The 13,730-nt window shown below is 30.9% G+C and overlaps 1 protein-coding gene across 3 annotated transcripts in view; it reads left to right on the top strand.

Annotated features, from left to right (window-relative positions):
* The window catches only part of LOC114331429 (ribosomal protein S6 kinase 2 beta), a 274,834-nt gene that overhangs the window by 247,616 nt on the left and 13,488 nt on the right, over positions 1-13,730 (top strand). The window contains exons 12-13 of one of the 3 annotated variants that reach the window (XM_050655564.1): positions 3,499-3,702; positions 10,813-10,969. In XM_050655564.1, coding sequence (XP_050511521.1) covers positions 3,499-3,702; positions 10,813-10,965 — 357 coding nt within the window. In that variant the 3' untranslated portion in view covers positions 10,966-10,969. Of the gene's footprint in view, positions 1-3,498; positions 3,703-10,812; positions 12,554-13,730 lie in introns of those variants that run through there. The other 2 variants (XM_050655565.1, XM_050655563.1) reach the window with 2 other exon arrangements.

The raw sequence follows: 13,730 nt of genomic DNA, 5'->3' as shown, positions 1-13,730 counted from the left end.
ATGGCTTAGGGCATAGCCACCTTTACTTTACAAGCCGTGAAGAGAAAAAGGCAACGTCGCAATTGATGACGTCCGTAGTCTGACTTTCGGACTACCGCTTTCGAAACTACGACTTTAAAGTACAAATTCTGGTAAAATTTATAGTATTTTTTGAATCGAACAAGAAAATATTATTAATTGAAAGTTTGTACAAAATAATATTAAAAGTAATTCCTTGTAAGTAACGTTTATTATGCAAAAAAAAACCAATAACAAGAATATAAACGGGATTCATTTTTTTCGAATCCTAAGAAAACTAATAAGTATTTTTCAAAAATTTAAACGCAGAGTGAAAGATTACGTTAGGACCAAGGGCCCAAAGTCCCTGAAAACTTCTATGTTTATTTTAATAAGTTACAGGGGTGAAAAACTGGGAAAATTTAGTGTGATTTTTAGTTTCAAATATGTCATTAAAAAAAAACTTTTTATTCATTCTAAGGGACTTTTGGCCCTCGGTAATAAAGGAATCTTTTATTCTGCGTTTAAATTTTTCAAAAATACTTATTAGTTTTCTCAGAATTCGAAAAAAATGATTACATTTAAAATACAGGCGTCAAAATTTTTCATTTTGTTCCTTTCCCCTTAAAGTTTGTCGCACTGATTTGGAAACACCCTGAGTTGATAAATAACAAATCTAGTTGTTAAACATAAGCGAATTAATCAAAAAAAACAGAATGTTAAGAAAACCGGAGTCTATAGTTGGGTTTTAATTTCAGTATTTTATAAATGCCCGGTACACCATAAAAATTTAACTGGTTAGCAACAATATTATTACAGCGGTATTGTTAAAGACTTAGGCTATAACATATTAAAAAAAATCACTTAAATCTGCCAACAAGTTTAGGAAATATAAGACATTAAAAATGACAAAATTTTTAAGTGGACGGATTTCTATATGCACGCAAGTTTATATAAAAATATATTATATTGAACTAAAATCATCTTAATAACATACCTTTTAATGTTCTTTATAATTTGGAGCACGAAATATTGTAAAATATTTCAGTTTCTCTGTAAATACAATGAAAATTATTTAAAAACAAATGAGAACTGTCAGAATTAATCGGTCTACCAATAGATGTTGCCAAGTTTCAACTTCATGGCTTGTTAAGTAAAGGTGGCTATGCTTAGGGCCAGACTAAATCAAGATCGCCTATAAATCGTGCTGGTATTCGCCTTGCAGCGAGACCAAAAACAAAAAGAAGAAGAAGAAGAAATGACAAGTCTGTAAGTCTGCAAATGACTGTAAGCATATTTTTTATAAAATGTATAGTTTTCACGTTATTTTAGGTTGAATACTTAGGTTTGAGTACTGGCCGAAAACAAATACACATTCAATTACCTTTAAATCACTTTGAATTATTAAAAGTTTTTCAAGTAAGGAATTTATAAAAATTTTATAGAATTTATAAAACTATATAATAGTTTTATTTTATAATAGTTTTTAGTTATTTGTGACAAACCGCTTTAAAACATGTATTTTGTCACGAAAAATTAAAATCTTTGAATTTTTAATAACTGAAAAGTCTCGATTTATTTTAATAACTTTTATATAACAATTTTTGCTTATAAAGACGGTTTTACATTTTCATGTACATTTTTACGTTACGGTATTTAGACAGTTTTACATTTTTAGATTACAGCTACTTTCATGCTAGGCAAGAGCCATGCAAGAGAGATTATTCAACTGCGCATGCCCACGCGCTATTTTCATGAAATTCCTGTGCTAGACGAAAAATTAAAACGTGTTCTATTTTTCATGCAATTTTGATGCAAGTTGTCAAAATTCATGCTGTCGTCAAAATTCATGTTGCCAATATAACAAAATTTATAGTTTAGAATAAAACTTAACCTTGTTGTGTAAATTTAAATGTTATTTTTATCGGATGTATTATGCTTGTGCAATTGTGATTTATATTTGAATACATTTAATGCTGGACTGAAATTTTCAAGTGAACTATCTAAAATGCATGTTTTGATATAATTATTCTGTTGGCAAAAATGAGAGTGGTATCTAAAATTACACAGAAATAGCTCTGATATAAACAGATCAAGCTAGGCAAGCGTGAGACTTGCGTAGCTTAGATGTAAAGCTGATTTAACTGGTCCCTCAATCGATTGATGGGGTTATTTTTAATAAAATAATTTTCACCCCCGAGAAGCATCCATCCCCAAGGTAAAAGCACAGTTGGCACCAGTCACTTTTGTTTCTTGAGGATCTAACTCCAATTTTCATGAAAATCGATGGAGGTTCAACGAAATCGGGTGTGAAAACCTTCAGTGAGTGAAGAACATATATACCTGTTAACCTATCCTCTTAAAAGTTCGAATCTTGCACCAAATTACATTTTTTTATTTACCAAGAGTCAAAAATCCGTATATGGCAATACATTTTCTGTTTGTTTCAAGATTTTTTAAACAAAATGCTATGAATATGTTAGTAGATATTTTGAAAGATTCACCAAATAGACAACGCGAAAACGGCGGGTTCGTTGGGAAAAATATTCCCATGAGATTTTTTTGCATAATCACATTCGTGAAACATCCCAGAATAAGGTTCAAGAAGTCGCCCAAGTGTAAAGTGGTCCAATTTTTTTAACAATTTTTTAAATCAAATTGCAAAAATCAATATTTATGGCCCGGACAATTTTTTTGTAGGTTTTTTGGACCATTCTGGATAAAAAGGTCTCTTATAATTTTTCTCTAAAATTGATCGTTTTCGAGTTATAAGCAATTTAAAATTGAAAAAAACGAAAAATGGAGATTTTCAAGGCCTAATGACTCGCTTAAAAGTTATTATTATGAAAGTCAGAAAATGTCAAAGTTTAATGCCCCCCTACAAGATCCTGAAGAATTTTTTGTCATTATTTCATTACTTAAGCTGTTATTTTTAAGTAATAATGATAAGCGCCATGCACGTGTTAGGCGGCCGTAAATGCTGAGTGCGAGAGAGCTGCCATTCCGGCAGTCCAATTGTGCATCTTACTTGCACTCACATTTACAGCTTAGTAATAAATTTATAACACAGATTTCTTCAGGATCATGTAGCGGAGGCTTTTAATTTTGATTTAGTCACTTTCTAACTTTCATAATAATAATTTTTAACCGAGTTATTAAGTCTTAAAAAGGGTCATTTTTGCGTTTTTCAAATTTTAAATTCCTTATAACTCGAAAAAGATCAACTTTAGAGAAAAATTATAAGAGACCTTTTTTGCCCAGAATGGTCCAAAAAACCTAAAAAATTGTTAAAAAAAAATTGAACCACTTTTCACGTGGGCGACTTCTTGAACCTTATTGTAGGATGTCTCACGAATGTGATTCTGCAAAAAAATCTCATGGGAATATTTTTCCCAGCGGACCCGCCGTTTTCGCCTTGTCTAAAATGTGTTACGCTGAGAACCAGTACGTCAAAAAGATAATATACACATTTCAATAAAAAATTGTAATCTTGTTTTTTAGAGCGGGAGATTAGCCGAAGTTAGTACTGAAGCCAAATTGCTCGTAACAGAAATGTTACATATATTACCCGAACGTCGTCCGACAGCTGCTCAGATAGTGAAAAATCCGTGGGTGAAGCGTGCTTCAGCTTTGTATCACCAACATCACAAAAAACAACCCCACACACCAGATACTGGCTCTATCGCACAAGAACCTCATCTGAAGGTAAACTGTTTTAAAATTAGAAAATCTACGGTTTCGTTTTGATTTAAATCTGTCTCCCTCCATCCTCCGATAGTATTATTTCTAGGTCTACCCGTTGTCAAGGAGGCTCTGCAGAAGACAAATTTACACCAAAACGTCCGTAGTTCTCGGTACAAAAAAAACTTTTTTATTATTTTTACAACATGCTGTATTAATATTTTTATATTTAATTGAAAAGACTGATATGTTTTGTACACACTTATGACAACTGAAAGCCTGGGAAAGAAAAGTATTTTCTATGCGCTTTCTAAACTAAAGCTTACTGAGCGCTTTCGGTTTTCAAAGCCATCTTCAGAGCTATGGTCAAAGCTTTTAGGTTACACCTAAAAGAGAGCGGGATCCCATTAGAACTGAAAAAAAAATTCTTATGCACTTTTTTATAAATCTTTTCGGAGTTTGAATATTTTAGAAAAAAATATGTAATTAAAAAACACAGAAAAGTCAGAAAAATTAGAATTGCAAAAAGAAAATTAAGAAATTACAAAACACATTAGAAAAAATTATTTTATTTGTTGTCTAAAGCTGATACTTTTCATTTTAGCGGTTACATATATATGCTAAAATTCAAAGCGTACAATTTCACATATTTTTTTATCTTCTAGTGACTTATTTTTATCTTCTTTTTCAAGTGCCACCTCCACGACGAAGGTCGGCAATCATCATAGCTATTCGGACTATAGAGACGGCTGCTCTGGAAAGTTCAGTTGATGGAAATGGTACATCCGTACCATTCTCTCAGGTTGCGCAGTCATGATATTCTACGTCTCCCTGTGCTTCTTTTTCCTTGGATATTTCCCTGCAAAAGAGTTAGAGCAAGTTGTATCTGTCTCCACGTGTAATATGTCCGAGATATTCCAATTTTCTGGTTTTTATTGTATTTGAGACTTCCATTTTTTTATTCATCTTTCTCAGAACCTCTTTGTTTGTGACGTGTTCTGTCCATGATATTTTCAGAATTCTTCTATATACCCATAACTCGAATAATTCCAGTTTTTTCATTAATGCCGTATTCAATGCTTCCATTCCCTGGAATAAACTTGAGAAAGCGTATCATCTAGCAAACCTTAAACGCTTAGCTGTAAAAATAAACAAATTACGAATTTTTAAAGTTGGAAAAGCTATCTCGAAAAGCTAAAAATTTTAATCCCCGCGACGGTATTAAAAAAGCAAGTTATAGACAAATTACAACAATTTACAAACGCCATTTTGGAGGGGAGTTTAATTAAAATTTGGATTTATCAATGCGTTTATCGAAAATATACTCTATCGACAACAACCGTGTTTTTGCAATTGAAAAAATAGTAACATTTAATAAACAAATTAAAAATCATAAAATATTGAATAATTTTCAACCACATTTTTTTGCTTTATGCTGGTAACATGCAAATGAGATTTTTGCATGTATTTGTTTTTCAAGCTTTATAATTATTTAAATAAATTAAGGGTCAAATTTAGTTTATGAATCTTTTTCCTTCAAATTTGCGAAACAAATCGTACAAACCTTCATAAAAACATGAATTACCGCATCTGTTAAAAAAGTAAATTGTGTGCAAAAATTGACCATGTTTCATTATTTAAACAGTGATCTCCTTATACAGGGTGTTTCATTGGGAAACGGAAATACTTTAATGATGAATAGAGGTCACCGAGACCGTTCTAGGTATACTAAATTTTTTGTCCTACCGACTTTTATATCCGAGTTTTATCGATTTTGCTCATTTCTTACCTAAGCCATAACTTTAGAACCACCCTGTATATTTTTTTAATATTTGGAACATACAGTGTGGCCCATTTAGATTGGAAACACCTCTATAAAATTTGAAGTTGTTAACCGATTTTAACCAAATTTTTTTTTAATGTCATGTAATAAAAGGTCTATTGCGGGACAAAATATGAAATATTTAGTTAAATTTTCAAGGCATTCTACGATAATTTTTCTTCGTCGAAAATGGAGAATTTGTATTAGCGATTTTTTTATTAAAAAAAATTCTACGCCACTGGATTTAGAGTGGCTTCAAATAGCTATGACAAAAATTTCATTAAAATATATTTATTAATAACGAAGTTATGACAACTTAAAATTTTAAAACTCACTAAGCTACGAGTAAAAAAAACACCCTGTATCAACAGATAACCATAAAACTAATTATTTTTCAAATAATTTTAATATTAATAATTAACAAGATACTTTTTCTTCGTCGAAAATGGAGAATTTGTATTAGCGATTTTTTTATTAAAAAAATTTATACGCCACTGGATTTAGAGTGGCTTCAAATAGCTATGACAAAAATTTCATTCTAAATTTATTTTAAACATTTTTTTGTCTAGTAGTGGTTTATTATTAAAATTATTTGAAAAATAATTAGTTTTGTGGTTATCTGTTGATACAGGGTGTTCTTTTTTGACTCGTAGCTTAGTGAGTTTTAAAATTTTAAGTTGTCATAACTTCGTTATTAATAAATATATTTTAATGAAATTTTTGTCATAGCTATTTGAAGCCACTCTAAATCCAGTGGAGTAGAAATTTTTTTAATAAAAACATCGCTAATACAAATTCTCCATTTTCGACGAAGAAAAAGTATCGTAGAATGCCCTGAAAATTTAACTAAATATTTCATATTTTGTCCCGCAATAGACCTTTTATTACATGACATTAAAAAAAATTTGGTTAAAATCGGTTAACAACTTCAAATTTTATAGAGGTGTTTCCAATCTAAATGGGTCACACTGTATATGTCTCATTCAAAACCCAAACGACCGACATAATAATCACAAGAAAAATCCACGTCCGGATTAACAAAAAAATATAAAGTAATTGTGACCTTAAAACAACACCCTGTATATTGAAATTTTGAAAATCTGTTTGCATATTTGAAAAGAGCACAAAAAACTATGTCTAATGGTTCGCTACGATTTTTCGGCCAGACAATTTTTTGACTTTAATTTTGAAATTATATTGAATGTTTTAAGAACTCAACATTAAAAAGCAGGTATTATACTTTTAATTATAAATTATTAAAGTTGTTGAATAAATACTCATTTTAAAATGAATCAATACTTATTTATCACATTGGAAAGACCCAATTATTAATCACAAGAAAAATCCAACAACACCCTGTATGTATATTGACATTTTCAAAATTTGTTTGCACATTTGAAAAGACCACGAAAATCCGAGTTTAACGGTTCACTTTCATTTTTTGTGCATAAATTTATTAACTTTAATTTTGCAATTAAATATATTCAAATTTTTAAGAAGCCTGAAATTAATTAGCAGGTTTTTAAAGCACTTTTAATAATAAATCATTAAAGTTAATGAATAAATACTAATTTTAAAAATAATCAGTTATTATTTACTGCGTTAGAAGGACTCACTTACTAATCACAATAAAAATCCAGGTCCGTATTAACAACAAAATTCAAAGTAATTGTGACCTTGAAAAAATGCCCTGTATATTGAAATTTTTAAAATACGTTTGCACACCTGAAGAGAGCACGAAAAACTAAATTTAATTTCCGTTTTAATTTTTTGTGCAAACAATTTAATGACATTACTTTTGAAATTATATCGAAATTTTTATTATGAGTTCCCAGAGTTCTTAAAAATATCGACATAATTTCAAAATTAAATTCATTAAATTGTCTGGCCAAAAAATTGAAGCGAACGATTAAACTTAGTTTCTTGTGCTCTTTTCATACCTATGTGCAAACGGATTTTGAAAATTTCAATATACAGGGTGTTGTTTCAAGGTTACAGTTACTTTATATTGTTTTGTTAATCCGGACCTGGATTTTTGTTGTGATTTGTAAGTGGGTCGTTCGAATGTCTTAATAAGTACCTATTAATTATTTTTAAAATGGGTATTTATTTAATAACTTAAATAATTTATTGTTAAAAGTGCTTTAAAAATCTACTTTTTAATTTCAGTGTTCTTAAAAGTATCAATATATTTAATTTCAAAATTAAAGTCATTAAATTTCCTTCACAAAAAATTAAACCAAACCGATAAACTCAGATTTTTGTGGTCTTTTCAAATGTGCAAACAAATGAAAATTTCAATATACAGGGTGTTGTTTCAAAATCACAATTACTTCATGTTTTTTTTTTGTTAATCCGGACCTGGATTTTTCTTGTGATTAATAATAATTCGGTCGTTCCAATGTGGTAAATAAGTATTGATTAATTTTAAAATGAGTATTTATTCAATAGCTTTAATAGTTTATAATTAAAAGTTAATACCTGCTTTTTAATGTCAGAGTTCTTAAAAAATTCAATATAATTTCAAAATTAAAGTCATAAAATTGTCTGGCCGAAAAATTGAAGCAAACGATTAGATTTCGTTTTTTGTGCTCTTTTCAAATATGCAAACAGATTTTCAGAATTTCAATATAGAGGGTGTTGTTTTAAGGTCACAATTACTTCCTGCATTTTATAAAGAGTGTATAAATGATAGTTTTTACATAAATTAAAATAATAGTTATTTATGTATTAAGAGCGAAAAGTGATACATTATTGCTTGAGAGTAAGAGTTACCGCTCGACGCGTAGCGGAGAGCGGTAATTACTCGAAAGCAATAATGTCACTTTGCGCTTGTAATACATACATTTTTTCTACAATCACTTAATAAAATGAAATTATTTTTAAATCATTAACTTTATTGTAACTATTTTAAATCTGTCATTATAATGTCATAACATTAACTTTTATATCTTTCAGTTTGAATGTTCAATGTGTTTGTATTGTATGGTTGTACGGTTGCTACGGACAACGCGCGTAAAATCAAACATTACGCGCTAGAGCGATAAAGTGACGGTACTCAGTAAACGTCAACTTTTCGTTGCCATTGATAAGCGAAAACGTCTTCTTTATCAAGTGATTGTAGAAAAAATATATTTTTGCTAACTAAAATATTAAAGCCGCGACATTTGGTGTTAAACAGAATAAGTTATCTGACAAATTTTAGGATTTGGCAGTGACAGTATGTAAATAATAAGTATTTATCCTTCAAAATACACTGCTCAATTTTCTACAAAATACGCTTTAAGAGTCTTATCAGTTTTTTTAGGAACCAGCTGTACATAATAGGTTCTGAATATTGCACTTCGAAAAGACGTTATATTCGTAATCAGTAATTTCAAAAGTTCCTTATGATATAAAATTCAAAAAATATGCGTTTAAAATCAAATTTTCGAATTTCTATCCGCTATTTTGTTTTTCAAAAAAATAATGTCAGATTTGTAATTAGCTATCTTAAATTACCAAATTTGGAAAAAATATTGCGTTTTAATTGATATTTTCAATTTCTTTTCGACATATTGGATCTGCCATTTTGTTTTTAAAACAAAAATGTCATATTAGTAATCAGCGATGCCAAAAACCCTTAAGTATGAAAAAAAATCCGAAGTGTATGAACAATATTCTCGTGGATTTCAGTGGAACTAGCTTTGAGTGTGTTTTCAATGTCAAACGCTGAGCGCACATGCATTTGAAACAAGTAGGTAATATTCATTATTTATTTTTACATGTTTTAAATTAATTATTAACCTGAAATCTTCACGTTTCAATAAAAGTTGGCGTCGATGTTGTATATAAAATTTGTAAAAAAACATGTAAAAATAAATAATGAATATTACCTACTTGTTTCAAATGCATGTGCGCTAAGCGTTTGACATTGAAAACACCCTCAAAGCTAGTTTCACTGAAATCCACGAGAGGTCGTCGTTGTGACTTAACATCGCGAATACGCTTTTAAGGTACTAGTACCAGAGACATGTAAAGAGAATAGACTTGGCTAGGGATATGCCACTCAATGCATCGAGGTGTAACGGCGACATAGGATTGAGTGGTCTAGCCATCTTTGTCCGTCACATGCGCGGGATCGTTTGGTTAAAAGAGATAGATAGACCACCGTCGACTGTTTCCATGCTGTTTCCGCGTTACGCTTTTTTGGGGAGTATGCCGAGTCTAGGCTTAATATGTCAATGACTCACTTTAAAAGACCAAAAAAAATAATCATTTTTTTCAAGAATTTTTTTCTCAAAACCTTTATTAAAAATGAACATAAAACTTTTTACATATTAATATCTAACTTTTAGAGAGTACAAAAAATATATCTTTTTTCATTTATGCACGTACGCTAATATTGTAGAGGCCTCGAGAAATGATGGCGGACAGTTAATCTCAGGATTGGGATATCTGAAACAAAAAAGTCGTACTGTATTTGAAAGAGGAAGGTTTCTTACGTGACAATTTACCACAATTTGACCAAAAAATAAAAAATAAACATTTTTTAACCATCAAAAACTGAGAAAAAGAAACGGGCGATTTTTTCACAAAATTTTTTCAAATTTCCGTAAAATCTTTTTTTTTTGCGGAATTTTTCACTACAGGTGGTAAATTGTCACGTATACCCCATTCCACGAATATACGACCCTCTTGGATTATCGCGACAACGAATATTTTACTGTGCAAAATATGAAGAACGAAAGTAAATTGCAAATTATATTGTTGTTTATTGGAGTAATTATTAGAGAAAAATACTTTCGTACTTCTTATATTGCACACTAAAATACTCGTTGTCGCGATAATCCAAAACACTCGTATATTCGTGGAATACACCATTTTTCAAATGCCGTACGATTTTTTTGCTTCAGAGATCCCAATCCTGAGATTAACTGTCTGCCATCGGAACTACTTTTTTTGAGGCCTCGACTTTGGCGCCTTCTACAATATTAGCGTACGTGCATAAATGAAAAAAGATATATTTTTTGTACTCTTTAAGAGTTAGATATTAATATGTAAAAAGTTTTATGTTAATTTTTAAGAAAGGTTCTGAGAAAACAAAATCTTGAAAAAATGCTGTACTAGTACCTTAAAGGTTCATGACGACGTTTTCGGCATTTGGACAGTGAACCTGCACCTAATTACATTTTGATATTGTTTATTTTGATTTGATTTTATTTAATTCGACAAGTATTTAAATCAAACTATTTTTGTTTACTTTAGGAAAGTATTGTTTTCTGTATTCGATTTTGAAGTTGAATATAATATTTTTTTATTTAATATTTAAGGAGGCGGTCGCTGCAACCTTCAGAGCAATAGCAACTTCACCTCAAATAGCTCATCTTGGCCCTGTAGCCATGTCAGAACTGGCTAGGAGACGATTTAGGGATAAGGCTCTAAATCCAGTAAGAGAATCCAGGAAAGAGGACTGCGTCCCGTGAAAAGGTATTTCGGTTCAAGAATTGTTTCGTCAAACTAAACTTTTTGAATATGGTTTTATGAATATGGTACACTTGAAATATTAAAAATGTATTTGAAAGATTAGGAAGCGCATTGAAGAGACTTCGCTTCCATTAATAGTACATTTTATGTGGCGCTTTTTTATTATTTCAGTTATTTGATTTCTAAATGTTCAACCACACTAGTACCCCAATAATTGTATACAATAAACTAGTATTGTTCTGAAGCTATTTCCTTGTGGCATTTTTATAATTACGTATTTTTTTTTATGGGAAATAAGCCACAATTTTACTAAAAAATGAATTTATTAACGTTTCGAAGCCCAAATCGGGTTTCGTTGTCAAAATACAAAATTTTGTATTTTGACAACGAAACCCGATTTGGGCTTCGAAACGTTAATAAATTCATTTTTTAGTAAAATTGTGGCTTATTTCCCATAAAAAAAAATACGAAACTAGTATTATACAATTTTACATAACTATATACATGGTTCACAAAAGTACAAATAAACTACATCTGAATACACGTACATACAATGTTTTAATATAGCTTGATGTTTGTGGACTGATTTCTAAGATAAGATAAGCAAATCTTCTCTTTTCACACGAGACAGCTATACGAGGTATGTCCCAAAAGTATCCGATCTTTGTTCCTGACTGCATCATGTTTTATTCGTCTCCATCCACGAATGGCATCCTAAGATTTAAATACCTACTTTCAAAGATTTTCTTTCTATCTTTCTGTCTTCAGTAGTATCATTGTACTCGTTTAAATCGTCTCTATGGTGTCTCTATTGCGTCGAGATGTTTTTTTTGAAACTTGCAAATTTACAATCTACTCTGTACAAAGGAGTATTAAGTAAAACTGATAAATTATGTAATGTTTTGTAGGTATTATGTAATGCTTATTCACCACTGTATTCACTAACACAAGTGTCACACAAGCCTTCTGGCCAATCTCTTGAGTCTTCGAACTGGCAAGGGACGATTGGTAAGCGTGGAAATCAGCTCGTTGTTGTGATTTTTTTTCTGTTTGGTCGCATGCAGTCCAATTACGTCCTTTATGAATGGTATTTTTAAGTCCTCATGTAATGTTTGGTTTGTAATATACCAGGGTGCATTTGCAATGATTCTTATAGTTTTTGATTGGTATGTCTGCAGAATTTTGGTGTTTGATGGTTTCGTACATTCCCATAGTTCAATCCCCTAGGTCCATATAGGTTTTAGTATTATTTTGTATATTGCCAGTTTGTTTTCTATGGATAATTGTAATCTTCTACCAAGAAGGCAATTCATTGGTCTGGTTTTAATTGGAGTTGTTTTTTTTTTGCTTTAAGGTGATACAGTAGCGATCAACAGGTAGCAAAAACGCGTTCCAAGATTGCGGCTGTAATTTTGAATATTTTTTCGAGATATTTGGCACACGTATTCGTAATATAATAAAGAATGGCGGTACAGAGCCCAATTTAAAAAACAGAGCCTGTACCGCCATTAAGAAGAACAAAAAATACACTTTCTTCAAATAAACTTTTTTATCCGATGCCTAGATTTTGTGTCATTTTGGAACTATTAAAATTTTTTATTTCATTAGTAGTTCCAAAATGACACAAAATCTAGGCATCGGATAAAAAAGTTTATTTAAAGAAAGTGTATTTTTTTGTTCTTCTTAATGGCGGTACAGGCTCGTTTTTTTTAATATTGTATTTAATTACAGAGTAATTTCCACATATTAATATATTTTTCAAATTGGGCTCTGTACCGCCATTCTTTATTATATTACGAATACGTGTGCCAAATATCTCGAAAAAATATTCAAAATTACAGCCGCAATCTTGGAACGCGTTTTCGCTACCTGTTGATCGCTACTGTTTCCTCTTAATGTGCGGTTTCCATGTTAGTTTCTGATCAAGATGAATACCTAAATATTTGACTTCGGTCTTCATTGGGATAAGTTGGTGGTTTAGTGTAACATGTGGACAATTTACGTGTCTGTTCGTAAATGTTATGTGAGTCGATTTTTCGTGGTTTACTTTGATTTTTCATTTTTGGAGCCAGTTTTGTAATCGATCTAAATGTGTTTGTAGCTTGTTAGAGGCCACTACTGGATCATGGTCAAGCGCAATTATTGCTGTATCATCGGCAAACGTGGCGATAGTTGTTTCGTTAGTAATTGGTATATCAGCAGTGTATAATAAGTACAGAAATGGTCCCAAAACACTGCCTTAGGATACTCCTGCCTTTATCAGTTGGTATCTTCCGTTATCTTTTTTCATTTTGCCATCGAAATGTATGTTGGAAAGGTATGATTTTAGAAGTAGGTAAATCTGACTCGGCATGTTTATTTTTAGTTTGTACAACAGCCCTTGGTGCCAAACCTTACCAAAGGCTTGCTGAATATCTAGAATGCTGCAGTGCAAATGTTCTTGTTTTCCAAACCGTCTCTGATTAAATTTACTATCCTATGGCATTGATGAGTTGTGGTGTGTTTTTCCCTAAAGCCAAATTGATGATTTGGTATTAAGGTGATACAGTAGCGATCAACAGGTAGCCAAAACGCGTTCCAAGATTGTGGCTGTAATTTTGAATATTTTTTCGAGATATTTGGCACACGTATTCGTAATATAATAAAGAATGGCGGTACAGAGCCCAATTTGAAAAATATATTAATATGTGGAAATTACTCTGTAATTAAATACAATATTAAAAAAAGGAGCCTGTACCGCCATTAAGAAGAACAAAAAAATACA

This window comes from Diabrotica virgifera, chromosome 7 (genome assembly GCF_917563875.1).
Source record: "Diabrotica virgifera virgifera chromosome 7, PGI_DIABVI_V3a".
Taxonomy (NCBI): Eukaryota; Metazoa; Arthropoda; class Insecta; order Coleoptera; family Chrysomelidae; genus Diabrotica; species Diabrotica virgifera.
The sequence above is the reverse complement of the archived record's forward strand: the minus strand, read 5'-3'. Positions and strand labels throughout refer to the sequence as shown.